Source organism: Diachasmimorpha longicaudata, chromosome 14, assembly GCF_034640455.1.
Source record: "Diachasmimorpha longicaudata isolate KC_UGA_2023 chromosome 14, iyDiaLong2, whole genome shotgun sequence".
Lineage (NCBI taxonomy): Eukaryota > Metazoa > Arthropoda > Insecta > Hymenoptera > Braconidae > Diachasmimorpha > Diachasmimorpha longicaudata.
The window spans coordinates 95,767-110,265 of record NC_087238.1 but is presented as its reverse complement, the minus strand read 5'-3'; the positions used below and the strand labels follow the sequence as shown (position 1 = coordinate 110,265).

The 14,499-nt window shown below is 46.2% G+C and overlaps 1 protein-coding gene across 1 annotated transcript; it reads left to right on the top strand.

The window, feature by feature from the left end:
* The first annotated feature begins 11,157 nt into the window (after positions 1-11,157).
* LOC135169353 (uncharacterized) lies at positions 11,158-13,523 on the top strand. The gene is made up of 7 exons (XM_064134297.1): positions 11,158-11,258; positions 11,669-11,999; positions 12,288-12,535; positions 12,852-12,865; positions 13,123-13,185; positions 13,284-13,350; positions 13,468-13,523. Exons 2-7 carry the CDS (start codon positions 11,677-11,679, stop codon positions 13,521-13,523), a joined length of 771 nt encoding a protein of 256 aa, XP_063990367.1. The 5' UTR covers positions 11,158-11,258; positions 11,669-11,676.
* Positions 13,524-14,499: the final 976 nt, after the last annotated feature.

The following is a 14,499-nucleotide window of genomic DNA, read 5'->3' as shown; positions in this document are numbered from 1 at the left end:
AATAGGTAGGCTTGCGATGCTGGGCATAACAGGGGCCCTCAGAACGACCCCCAGCTCAGCGTTGGAGGCCCTGCTCTTTATGCAACCTCCACACCTAATTATAAGGGAAGAGGCGACAAGAGCGGCCGCAAGATTGCGGCTACAGGGAACATGGAAAGGAGCTAGGAATGGGCATGCTAGTGTCCTCCGCGCGGACGGAGAGCTGGAAGGGCTACTGTCGCGCGGTGCTGACGCCTGCAGACCCCGATGGCACTTTCGCAGAAAGTTCTCGGTCAATCTTTGATGGGGGGAAACCCCGTCAGGAAAGGATGCGGACTGGGTGCCGCCCCGTGGACTAGTCTGGTATACGGACGGATCACGGGTGAGCGGACGGGCAGGTGCGGGGGTCTGGTCAGAGGGGCCCGCAATAGCGAGGACCAGTGGGCTGGACTCACACGCAACCGTGCTCCAGACTGAGCTAGCTGCCCTAAGAGCCTGCGCCAGGATGATCCTGGAGAGAGGGGACAAGGGCAAAAAGATCTTCATCTACTCAGATAGCAAGCGCGCGCTGAGGGCAATACTCAGGTATGAGTGTTGTTCTAAGCTGGTGAGTGAATGCGTCGAGCTGATGGAGGATATTGCCGTAAATAATCGGCTCGAGGTGGCCTGGATTCCGGGCCACGCTGGCATCAAAGGCAACGAAAAAGCCGATGAGCTAGCAAAGAACGGTAGTTGCCGGGGCTTTCAGGGGGAGGTGGAGCACGTAGGCGTGCACACCGATTTTGTGAAGGACCTGGTCCAGGAACGTGCGAATAGGAGGATCGTGGAGAGATGGGACTCGGAGACGGGTGCCAAGCATACGAAATCCCTCCTAGGAGAACCCACTAGGAAGTTGGCAGAGACCCTGTTGGGCCTAAACAGGGTTAAGCTCCGTACTATAGTGGGGCTTATCACTGGACACTGGCCCCTGGCTCTGTACTTATCAAGGATAGGCAAGGGGACTAACCCCCTATGCAAAAGATGCGGGCTGACAGAGGAGGATCCTCTTCACCTATGCACAAGATGCAGCGGACTCGATGAAGCCAGATGGAATGTCTTCGGGTCTACTTGCATAGATATACGTGTCGACAGGGACGGGATCAAGGGGCTCTATGAGTTAGCTCGTAGGGCACAGATACTCGATACCAGCGACTAGACGGCTGCCTGAGGGCAGGGTGTAAAATGGCCGAGAGGCTGATTGCACCTCCGGACAGGACCGTCTAAATATGATAAGTGATAAGTGATAAGTATTTGATAAACAGCCTCTGCCCCTTTTTTATTTAATAATTGACCCGCCCTCTAATTTAAATAATTAATAAATTAGGGAAAAGGTCACAAATTGGCGCCCAACGTGGGGCAGGCCCTGTATATCGGCTATTTTTTTGTTTCCCCCCCCCCCCCAAATAATTCGTCTTTATTCTCACCGTTGGAGGTGGGAAAAAATTTAATAAAAATAGAGAGTAGCGTAATTATTTTGAAAATATTCCCCCTTCATTTGTTCATTAAATTAATTCTATTTTGTATTATTTTATATTATTTTATTGAATTAGTATTATTATTTCTTTGTCTTCCGAGTTGTACGATTTTCCCCGTACAAACCCCTTGTCCCCCGCTATTTCTTCCGCCCCTCTTTCCCCGTGACCCCCATTTTCTATTCCATTGTTCAAATCGCCGTGATTTGGAATCGGTTTCTTTTGTTCTCCCTCCCCCCATTCAAATCGAGAAAATAATACCCGAATATAATAAAACTAATTCCTGGAAATCGTGTGTGAATTTTCCACACAATAAAATATTTCTTTTTGTACTTGACTCGCGTATAGTCAAGAAATTCGTTCGCGCGGCCGTGTTTACATCAGCACGTAAACAGACCCGCCCCTCGAGTTATCGAGGTCTCTCTCATTCCCTATCCATCCCGATCCAAAAGGATTTCTTCAATATTATTTCCGCCCCCCCCCTTTCCCCTTGTCTGCTTGCTATTCCCTTTCACCTATCCGTCCTAATCCGAAAATAATATTGTAATTTCGGGTTAGAAATAATTAGTATTTGAAAATTCTTTCTTTTTTGATTCTTTTGTCAATCCTCCCCCCTGATTATTAATTGAACAATACTCTATTGTTTAATCTTTTCCCAAATAAAATAAAATCTTTTCCCGAATAAAATAAAATCTTTCCCAGATAAAATAAAATCCCTTTCTAAATAAAATAAAAATCTTTCCTAAATAAAATTAAATTATTTTTAAATAATGAAAAGCAGATTCCCTGGTTACCGGCCTTTTTGTTCAGTTCTCTTTTCCTTGTTTCTTTTCAAGGATTTTTGTTAATTATTAATAAATTATTTTAGTTTCGGCCGATTTTCAATAATTTTGAATTTTTTCAACTTTTTCTCCTTTCGTTGAATTCTTTTGCATTTCCCCCACCATGGACCCCACAGATCCCCCTATTCCCGGAATCCCTTTGTATTCGGAGGTAGTTGCTACTACTACCTCCCCTCCTGTCATTTCCGTGAGTACCACCGCGGTCACTCACGTTCACACCCCCTCTTCCCCCTGTACTTGTGCTCACGGTATTACCGCTGGCGCTAGTACATACGTCACTACGGCGACGTCCATGGACACTTACCCTCGGATCGTCCCCTCACTACCTCCCCCTCTCCCGCCTCCGGAACCAGGTCCCTCGGAAATATCCCAATTCAGATACGAATTGGAAAATCGATATGACGGTCTCCACCCACGCGATCACATGTTTTTGTTGGACTCGCTGGGTCTTTCAACAGTCGGGTCATACGCGACCCTTAAGGATCGATTTGTTCGGGCCGAAATCAGGCGGAAGTTCGGGCCTCACGCCGCTTATTGGGATACGTCTAACGATTCCATGACGGTCCCTCTTACTACTATCGGGGTTCAACTCATCCCCGAAGTCGATGATTCCATTCGCGATCGGACTCGCGAATATCTCAGAACGGGACAAAGTATGGGAATTTATCAGGATCCCATCCCCCTCGGGCAGACCCAATGCTCCCCTACCCATGACTCCCCCCAGACTGATCACCGTTCCCCTAATCGAGTCACCTTTAACCTCCCTGTTACCACTTCCCCTTACGCCCCCCCTATTACCACCGCCTCTTACAACTCAATTCCCCTTACCGCCCTCCAACCTATCTCTACCCACACTGATCCTCAGGTATCCCTACCCTATTCCCAGACATACCCCATTCAATCCACTCCCCGTCCCCGGCCCACTACCCTTTTCCCCCCTTTCCCCTCTACCAATTTCCCCGCTGAGTCCCATTCCACTGCCCCTCCCGCTACCTATCCACCCCCTCCTGCCGCTCACTCCACGTACAATGTGGATGAGCCGGTATTCCCTCCTCGCACCAACCCCAGATACCCCTTTCCCCCCAGTAACAGACCCCGTCACCCTACCCACAGACCTTCCCGTACCCTGAATTTTGCCTCCCAAATTCCCCCTCTCACTCTCAATGATTACGATCCTTCTGAACAGCCCCCACCATCCTTTCCCCACACCCCTCATCATACCACTTTCCGCGATCAGGGATCGTCGGACCCTACGTCCCGCGAACTAAAAATTAGTTCAATTTTTAAAAGAGACGGGATCACTTTCTCGGGAGCGAAAAGTGAGGACCCTTACCTCTTTTTGGACCAAATCGGTGACAGTTGCGCAGCGTAAAACCTCACCGAGGAGGAGACCCTTCGCGCCCTCGCCTTTGCATTTCGGGGAAATGCAAGGACGTGGTATCGCACTGAGCACCCCTACTTAATTACTTTCGACGATTTTGTGTCGTCCTTTACTGCCACTTTCTGTCCCTTCGGAAGGGAAGAAAGTATTTGGCAGGATATTCGACGACGTACCCAGGCCCCCAAAGAATCCATTCGGGATTACATTATCTGTATGCGTGGTCTTTTCGCGAATCTCCACCCCCCTCCCCCCTTAGCCAGACAATTAAATATTGTGCATTCCCAAATGCACCCCTCGTTCGCTAAGGAAATCAAAAGAAAATCTTTCACCACCTACGCCCAGCTCTTGGAGAGCGCCCATGAGGTGGAATACACTGCCATTAATGCGTCCCGTTATCAGCCTCCCCCCTCAGCTGAAGATAGTTATGCTTCGGCCTACGCCTTCAACATTCCCACCCCCAAAGGACAGAGACGAAACACGACCCATTATTCGGCTCTGGGTGCACAACCCTCGAGAGCCCCCGACGTCCCCCCAGCACAGTTCGCCACCAATCCTTACGCCCCCCCTCCTGATCATACTGTCCCCTTTCCTCGTCCTCCGACCACACATGGAATCCCAACAAGTCCCCCGCACAGTCCTATTCCACCAAGACGTTCCCGAACTCACCCCACCTTCTCCACTCCTGATACCCAGTACCGTTACCCTCCCCCTTTAATGAGTCTGGCAATACCACCCCCTCCTATCACCACCCCTTCCAACAGCGGATCGCTGGAGAAATTCACCTGCTTCCGCTGTCACCAACCTGGACATTTCGCCCGTGAATGTCCTATTTATCCTACCCCAATAAGACGAAATCCTCCTCCCCAATATTATCCCCAGCAACCCACACAAAACCAACCCCAACGAACCCCCCCTTCCTATCCCCATTACTCCCAACAGCCATATCCCCTTCAGGGAAGCTAAGATCGGGGGGGACCAATAATACCTCCCCCCCACGACCAAGACGCCCGTACCCACGAAAACGTGTACGTTTCCAACTGACGACTGACGTAACAAAAAACCCTCCTCCAAACCCTGAATCCCGCACCCCTGATCATCCCTCAAAAATACCTGACCCTGACCTTCCCCTTTCACCCCGCAAATTTTGCCGATTCCCCTATCCCAATCACCACCCCCTCACGCCCTGTAATTAACCCCGTAAATCCTACCCCTGAAAATCCCACTAAATCTCCTGCTCCCCTAGCTACCTCTTCAGACCCAGTCAGCACCCCTATAAATCCCATCCCTAAACTCCCTACCCAAGCCCCCCTTCCCCCTTCTCCCGTCCCCTCTACCTCGGCCCCTTTACCTTCGACCCCCTTACCACAAACTTCCTGCATCCCCACACCCCGCCGACGCCAAAAAACCCCGATTCCCAGCAACCCTCCCCCCGAAGAGATCCCGACCCTACTGACCCTGACAGCCAATGACCAAAATAATCCTGACTATATTACATATGAAGATTTTTTAACCCTCGTCTATGATGACCCCTCCGAAAATAGATATTTTGCCCAGCTTAACCTTGGTAGGATGAAGTTACGAACCTTGATTGACTCCGGTGCCAATCGATCTTTCATCAGCACCGAAATCGGACCCCATTTGCGGAACTACGCGGTTGACGTCGGCGAAGACGTTATGTTAGGAAGCGGGGAATCAAGGCCCCTCGAAGGATGCGTCGCAATGCGACTGATTTCCGAGTCCCATTTTAGTATTGTCCCTTTTCGGCTTACTAATGCCTTAGCTTTTGATTGCGTTCTTGGGATGGACGCCCTTCAACAATTAGGGCTTAACCTCGAGTGTCGCAAAAATTATCGGGATGACCCTGCCCGCCCCTTTATTACCCTAACCGCTCAACCCCTCACTATTTGGTACCCTTCAGACGGACCTCCCCCTAAACCTATCAACCTCGACAGACCCCCTCCCTGCACCCTCACCTCCCTAGCCATTATCCCAGAAGATCAATCAGCTTCTCTGAGAGAGAAATTTAAAAGCTGGATCAAACCTGCCCCAGAAGTCGCTAACGTTTGTCCCCTATTGACAATGCACATTGACACCCAAGAACATCCCCCTATACGTAGCCCCACAAGACGATACGCCCCCCAAATTCTTAAAGTTGCCCAAGAAAAAACTAAAAAATTATTAGAACAAGGAATAGTAGAACCGTCCCAAAGCGATTGGTGTAGTTGGCCCGTATTAGTTAGAAAACCCGATGACAGCTATCGATTATGCATCGATTACCGCCCCCTTAACGCTGTTACGAAACACCTAGCCGTCCCCATGCAGAGTCTTGAAGATTTACTTGACTGTGCTCATGGAACGGTCTATGTGTCCAAAATCGATGTTAGCCAAGCCTTTCATCATATCCCCCTGGACGACGAAAGTAAGGAGAAAACTGCCTTCGCGATCCCTGGACTACCCCCCGGCTTATTTCAATATGAGCGAATGCCCTTTGGGCTGAAAAATGGCCCTGCCATGTTCCAGCTCCTCACTGACATGATAATCCCCGCCCAATGGTCCACCAATGTCCGTAAATATGCAGACGACTTCCTGATTTTTACCCGAACTCTAGAGGAACACGAATGGTTCGTTTCCCAACTCCTCAAAAGACTGCAGGACAATAACCTGACAGTAAATCCCGACAAATGCTCCTTCCTATGTGACCGACTTGAATTCCGTGGATATATCCTCACCCCTGACGGATTAGCTGCTGACCCTGAAAAGACTGCCCCTATCACTAATTACCCCCCACCCCGAAATATTAAGGAATTACAACGATTTCTTGGTATGGTAGGGTGGTATTCCCGATTCCTGCCCCAATTATCCAACGACAAAGTCCCCCTCCTCCTCCTCTTACATAAAGATCAACCCTGGACCTGGACCGACGATCAACAGACTGCCTTCGACGCCCTTAAACAATCCCTCATCACCACCCCCGTCCTCGCCCGACCTGACTTTGACAAGCCCTTTACAATCCAGACTGACGCCAGTGACGTTGCCATCGGAGCCGTCCTTACGCAAGAGTCCGAATTTGGCTCCGACCATTTAAACAATAAAGCTTCCCTTGGTTCTGACCGACCTATTTATTTCGCCAGCCGAGTTCTTACCCCGGCTGAGCGTAATTATACTGTGACCGAAAGAGAATGCCTCGCAGTCCTGTGGGCTATTAGAAAATTCCGCCCCTATCTCGAAGGAAGTAAATTTAGGGTTATCACTGATCATGCTAGCCTGAAATGGCTAGTGAATTTCAAGAACGCCACCGGCCGAGTAGCCCGTTGGGCCCTCGAACTCCAGTCCCATGACTTTGACCTAGTCCACCGCAAAGGATCCCTTCATGTTGTCCCCGACGCCCTTTCCCGTATTTGTCCCCATACCCTAGCCGCCCTTGACCTAATGCAATCCTCCCCTGACAGATGGTACCAGAAGAAAAAGACAGACGTCAAAGAAAATCCCCATAAATATCCTGACTGGACAGTAGACGACGACGTTCTATACTATTTACGCCCCTGTCCCCAGATTGACCCGACAGTCCCTGATCTGAACCGATGGAAGACCGTTCTTCCCCCGGGACTCAGACTTGCCACTATCCAGGATGCCCATGACAGTCCCTACGCCGCCCATGGAGGTATCGATAAAACGTACCAAAGAGTTTCCACTTATTTTTATTGGCCGGGTATTTATCGCGATGTCGCTAAGTATGTCCGAGCGTGCCCCTCCTGTCAGCGATATAAATCGATCCAAACCGGACCCCGTGGATTAATGCGCGAGCGGACGACCACCGAACCCTGGTCTACCGTCGCGGGTGATGTTATGGGCCCCTTTCCCTCTAGTCGTAGCCAGAATCGCTACATACTTGTCCTTGAGGACGTTTTCACCCGGTATGTAGAATTAAAACCCCTTCGAAAGGCCACTGCAAAAAATATTTGGAAGATCCTGTATGAAACAGTGATCCTGCGCTGGGGAAAACCGCAGTTTTTCCTCAGCGATAATGGTACGGAATTTGTAGGAAAAGACTTGGCCCAACCCTTAGCCCAATTAGGAATTACCCACATAACCACCCTCCCTACCATCCCCAGTCCAACCCTGTCGAACGAGTTAATCGATCCCTGAAACCCATGCTTGGCATTTACACGGGAGAAGATCATAGGAATTGGGATCAATTCCTACCCGAATTTGCCTTCGCCCTCAACACCTCAATCCACTCCTCCCTTGGCCTCTCCCCAGCCTTCCTGAATATGGGTCGCATCCCTGCTCCCCCCAGTCCTATTGCCGAATCAACCCCCAAATCACCTGAACCCTTAACCTCGTCACCCCCGGGACCGTGGCAGTCGCGTGTTGAGCGCATGATCTACTTTTATGATCTAGCTCGAAAATATATGGGTGAAGCTTTTGCGAAGCAAGCTGAACGGTATAACCTCGGAAGGAAAGATCTCGCGTTCGCGGTCGGAGACCTGGTTCTACGAAAACATCGCCCCCTCTCCCATGCCGCTACCCATTTCACCGCAAAGTTAGCCCCTAAATACGATGGCCCCTACCTCGTCTTAAACGTAATTTCCCCTATAATGTATGACTTGGAAGACCCCCATGGTAATCGAATCCCCAAAATTCACATTTCTGACCTCAGACCCTTTGTCTCCCGCTCCCCTTTACATATCACCGAAAATGCTCAGGATGAGAAGGACTCCCCTCTTCGGGAGAGGGCCGTATCGTGCCCCAGTGGGGGAGGTAACCCCCAAGACGCCACCACACACCCAAGAATGGTGGGAGATGGAGGAAATGTTGAGGCAGGCTCGGATAGAGACGGACCGATATCGGACGTATGGCCACCCACCGGTCAGGAGCCCCCCCAGGACGAGGACGTTGGAGACGTCCACATATGAGACCCCGGAAACGTCAACCAGGGAAGATTCGGAGGAGCTCTCCCTTCCCCCCTCACCAGTTCCCTCCCTGGACATCCCCACCCCTCGCTCGCTCTCCCCCATAGAGTATCCCCACTTCCAACCCACCTCGTCAGAAGACGAGGTCGCCCCCGAAAGATCCCCACTCTCCCCCTCACCAACCCCCGAGACCTTGAGCCCGTCGCCAACCGGCTCCGATCCCGAAATCCCTGATTTCCCCCTTCAACTATCCCCCCTCAGACGTCCTCCCACCCCACGAATCTCCCTAATGAGCCTCAACACCCCCTCCACTTCCTCACACACCCCCCAAAATCAACCCTCCAAACATATCCCTGCCTTGATGTCCCTTTATATCCCTCGACCGGCAAACCTCCCTCCCAGCTCTGCCCCTTCATCCCCCAAACCCTTTGCCAATCGCTCCCCCAAACCCTCTCCCAAGCATTCCCACTATGTGAGGCGAGCCCCTGGATTCCCCCAACTGGCCCCCATCCCCAAGCACTCCCCCCTCATCTTCACCGGTTGCTGGAAGTGCAACGGGGCCCACCAGGCTAGTATTTGCCCCATCGGTGCCCGCCGTTGTTACTTCTGTGGCCGGTGGGGGGAGGACGTTCGTACCTGTCCCGACTGCAGGCTCCTCCCGTAAAAGAAGATCCGGTGGACGACCCCCAAACTTTCTTTTTTGTTTTTGTTTTTTCATTCTTTCTCTTTCAAAACGTAAATGTACAGTTAGCATAATATGTATTTCCTTTCTTTTGTAATAAATCTTTCTTTATAATAAATCTGTACAGTCCGGAAATTATAGTCAGTTATAATTTTTTCGTCAACCCTACTGACGCTCCCCTTATTGTATTGGTTAGATTAAGATAATAATTATTATGTTAAGCGGGAAAGTCACCCGCGGAGAAACCCTGCTGGGTTGAGGGAAAAGCAGGGGTATAATTTTTAAGTTCCAATGACTCAATCGTTGTTAAAATATTCTAATCGCCTACTAGCCTCTCTTCTAGCTCGCCGTTCCTGGAGTCGACGCTGGAAAAAATAAGGTTGCCGCATAGGAATGTTTTAAATAGTAAATCCTCTACACTGTAGAGGATTTATTCCATTGTATTTTTTTCTGGCAACTGTTATAGGGAAAAACCAATATCAATTTTATATTTCATATTCAGCAATGATGAACTCTAGGGGCTTCACTCTTGGAATATAACATTGACATTGGTTTTGTTCCATAACAGCTGCCAAAAAAAATACATTGCAATAAATCGTCTACAGTGTAGAGGATTTACTATTTGAAACATTCATATGTGGCAACTCCTATACGAGAAACCCATGTCAACTTCATATTTCAAGAGTGAAGCCCCTACAGTTTCTCATTGTAAAACATGGGTTATTGTCAACATGAGTACACAGGAATCATGTTGACAATAACTCACGAATTGTAATGGGCAACTCTATAGCATTTTTTTGACGAATATTTAAACAAGCCATGGCTTCATGTGCTTCTTCGATTGTTAATCTCCTACAATAACTCGCTGCAAATAGTGAATTATTCTCAACGTGATTGATGTTTATTTATGTTGGGTATAACCCATGTTTTCCAATGAGGTACTCTAGAGGATTGACTCTTAAAATATACCATTGGCATTGGTTTTTTTTCTAAAAGTCGCCGGAAAAAAATCCTTTACAATAAATCCTCCAGAGCTTTGAGGATTAATTATACATCATATATGACGAGCACCTTTTCACATGTTCACGATCCGTGAGTGTGAGCAGGCACCTTTCTGTAGTAAGTACTGGGTCCATACCGCGCGCGCGAAAATTAGCGCTGAAACGCACGAAATGAACCACAATATAAATCTATGTGATTTATCGATATATCAGAAGCCGCAGTAGCTGCTTGCGCCATGTGTATGCGCAAAGACGTCAGGGCACAGCTGCGGGTTTATATACATTTAGTTTTCGATGATTTCGCGCATTTTTTTTTATTTCTGTTATTTTTCCGGGAAAAAACATGGCATATAGATTTTAGGATTCTCTCGCGCTTTTTATAATGTAAAAATGCCCAAATCTTCATTTCTCTTTGCATAAAAAACGATATTATGCAAGACCACGCCCCTTTTCCTCAATTGTTCTAAAAAAAAATCAACCCGGACATTTCGTTATAGTGTTGCCCCCCCTTACATTCCGTCGTCCGGGAATTTAGGTTGGCATTAGTTGGATGGGTCTAAAATAGGTACATCGGCAAATAATGGTACACGAAGTGGCGGCCATTTTCCCCAGCAGTTTCGAAACTACAGGGAGTGGCAGCCATTTTCCCCAGCAGTTTCGAAACTGCTGGGGAGTGGCGGCCATTTTCCCCAGCAGTTTCGAAACTCCTGGGGAAGTGGCGGCCATTTTCCCCAGCAGTTTCGAAACTGCTGGGGAAAAAGGCTGCCACTTCCTGTACCATTATTTGCGGATGTACCTATATTTGAGTTTGAGACCCATCCCATTAGTTCTTGGCGGTGGACTGAAGGAACGCGTGCAATTGGAACCACGTGTTGCAGCCATTATTATCATTATTATTTGTCTGTGATTTTGTGGTGTGAAATTGTGAGGGGAAAAATAAAAAAAGCAGGTAAATGAATATATAATAATTATTTATTAATTTTTCTTTATCTCTTCTACATTTCCTAGTCCTTCAAATTCAATCAGAATACATTTTTCTCCTCTATTATTGTAATAATTACAAATGTGCGACAGACACGTGCGCGGCCATAACCTTTAATTTTCTGAGTTTGTGGAAAAAATTCTATAAAAACAATAAAACGCTTGCCTAAAGTAAAAATTATCGTGAAAAAACTAACAAACCTGGGGGAAAAATCGGAAAATGAAAATAATTCACCGAATCATCAATCTAAAAAAACAACTAAACCTGAAAAATAATGAAAAAAATTAATCTAAAAGTTAGGAAATTCTAGAAAAAAAGAATTGTCAAAAAATGAAGGAAAAGACGAATTCAGCTTTTTTTTTTTCAAATCCAACTAGGCTGAACGATGTCAACGAGGTCGAAACTGTTGTGGGAGTTAGAAAGACGGAAGAGGCAAAACAAGGAAGGAAGACAGTTCATAGAGGAAGCAATAAGCGGGGGCAGTCGAGGAAGGCAGAATGCTGAGAAGATTGAAGCAAACAGGGTTGCTGCAATGAGGGCTGAGCTGCAATTGTTGAGGGAGCAATTGAAAGGACAACAGTCAGGACAGCCAGATGATAAAAAGGAGCCGGATGGCGAAAGCGACGAAGAGGCGAGGAATAGCAGCAAGGAGAGCGAGAAGGGTCAAAAAAAAAGGGGTGGAAAGCGTCAAGCCGAACGGGACGCAATGTTAGTATTTTTCCCCATATTTTAAAAAATTTTCCATATTTTATTTAGATATGTAGTGGAGCGTGGGGCAGAATTTCGCAGTAAGCAAATCTGGTAATCTAAGGGAGATAGGACATTGTTCATGAGGTCCTTTTTTGTAGAGAATTTTACAAGCTACAAAAAGGGTTCTCATCAAAAATGTCCTATTTCCCTTAAATTACAAGATTTGCCTACTGTGAAATTCTGCCTTGTGTTCCATTTTGCCCCACGCTTTCCTAACAAATAATGGTAATGATTTCGATGTTTCAGCTACTGGAAGACGGAATTCAAAAAACTCCAACGGACGATGCAGGAATCCGTCACTGCAGGAAACACAAGAGGGGAAGCAGCGATTCATCCAGGAGGGAGAGATGTCTCAATGAGGCACTTCAGAGGCAGAGGACAAATGCCAAGTGGCAGGGGAGGAAGAGGGCAATTCCACTCACAAGGATTGCAAAGGAGAGGCCAATTTTACGATGGTGGCAGGGGCGGGGGAGCGAGAGGACGCGGCCCGAGAGGTCCTCAAAGAGGGAGGGGATATGGCCAGAGAGGGGGGAGAAAATTGACCTTCATCAATTACATTAGTTATTAATAAAAAAAAGATGGAGCCAAAGAACAAAAAAAAAAGACTGGTAGTAATAGATAGATTTCTTAACAAAAATGGCTGTTATATGATATTTTATTTATAATTATAATACTGTAATGAAGAATTACGATAATAATATAAATATAATATAACTACTAAGGAATATATTAAATAAGGATTAAGAAACATCTAATGTAACAAAAAAAAATACTGGTCATTTAATAAAAAACAAACATGATTAAAACTAGAGGACTATCAATTTGTTTAACCTAACGATGGAAAAAGACTGCATAAAACCTGAAAAAAATTATGCACCTGAAAAGAATAAAAATAATAAACCTGAAAAAAATAATATGAACCTAAAAAAACTAAAAATAATAAACCTAAAAAAAATATGAGGAACCTAAGAAGAATAAACATGATAAATCTGAAAAAAAAATCTACAAAAAAAAATTATCTGCTCTTAAGGAGTGACTGCCAAAATTTTCTTATTCTTCATGTTTTCTGTATATTTCTCAGGAATTATCGCATATAATACCACAAGAGCTCCGAAATTATCGGATATTTCCCGATAGGTTCGTTGCAAACAAATGAACGTGTCAAGTTTTCCAGTTTAAAAATCACGAGCGCGAAGCGCGAGTGATTTTTCTGGAAAACTTGACAAGCTTATTTGTCTGTAGGGAACCTATCGGGAAATATCAGATAATTTCGAAGTTCAAGTGGTATTCGGGGGATTATTTTTTGCAGGTCTATGATAGATAAGAATTATTGTTTGATCAATCATCGTTTTTTTAAAATGAATTTGAAAAAAAAATGAAATATTTCTACGGAAGTTATCATCTTTTTTTTTAAATTTAACCCTAGAATGTTTAATGACCGATCCAACAATCGAGAATCGTTTGCAGGTGATTGATAGATGATCATCAATCTTCTACAGAACACCAATTATGAAGTATTACTTAAAAATCATTTTGGAGTAAGTCGTTGCAGAGACTGCCACGATGGGGGGCCCCACATTCTATTCAACAGCTGATTGCTGCTGTCCCTTTTATGCATAGCAGAATGTTATTCACATCTCTCTTCTCTATGCTTCTAATTTTCTATTATCCAAAATCAGCCCCCTGACACTCAGCCAAACTACTGTCCGCGCTAATGAAGCCATCGAGGTGGCGCTACACGACTTAACGGTAGACCGCGCCATTACAGCATCGTTCAAACAGCGATGTTGTTTCTCGGAGTCATTCACGATAATTATGGCCAAGGCAATAATGGCAAGATATTATTTTGTGTATGATAATTTATTGATAAATACATCGTTGAATTGTCATATTTTTGATGGTTTCGCCATTTTTTTCTTTTCTTGATTGATTTTTTTCTGCTCCGCGTTTGATCGTACGCAAAATTCCCGCAGGCGTTCAGAGATGAATAAATGAATTATTTGATAATTTAGAGCCCGTAGTGCACCCACTGACAGCACAGACATTAGGCATCGTGAAAGTCAATCAAAATTGCCCTTAACCACTCAACATCATCACTTTTTCACTATATCAAACACAAATATTCAATCCACCTCGATTGACTGAAAACAATCTGACGTCCTGTCAATTTTTTCGGGAGTTCAATAATTCTGCTCAACTACAGACCAATCAAATAAATGAGTAAAGAGATTCAAGCGATTGAAGGTATTACGACTATTAGTATTAGGGACACCACATGTACCACGCATTAATTGAGGTTATGTTTTTTCAAAATTCGATGGCGCGCTACCATTACGACGTGCAGCGCTGCAGGTGGCAGCTTCAATAAGAGGGAAATTTTATTTATACGTGGATGGGTTGAGTGTCAGGGGGCTGTCCAAAATGCAAACCGTCAGCTGTTGGATGCAATATGGCGACC

Excerpts from the sequence above, each read along its gene's own strand:
- LOC135169353 (XM_064134297.1), top strand. The coding sequence starts at position 11,677 with ATGTCAACGAGGTCGAAACTGTTGTGGGAGTTAGAAAGACGGAAGAGG. Across the intron at positions 12,000-12,287 it reads CAAGCCGAACGGGACGCAAT|CTACTGGAAGACGGAATTCA; the intron begins GTTAGTATTTTT and ends TCGATGTTTCAG. Across the intron at positions 13,186-13,283 it reads TATTTCCCGATAGGTTCGTT|GGAACCTATCGGGAAATATC; the intron begins GCAAACAAATGA and ends ATTTGTCTGTAG.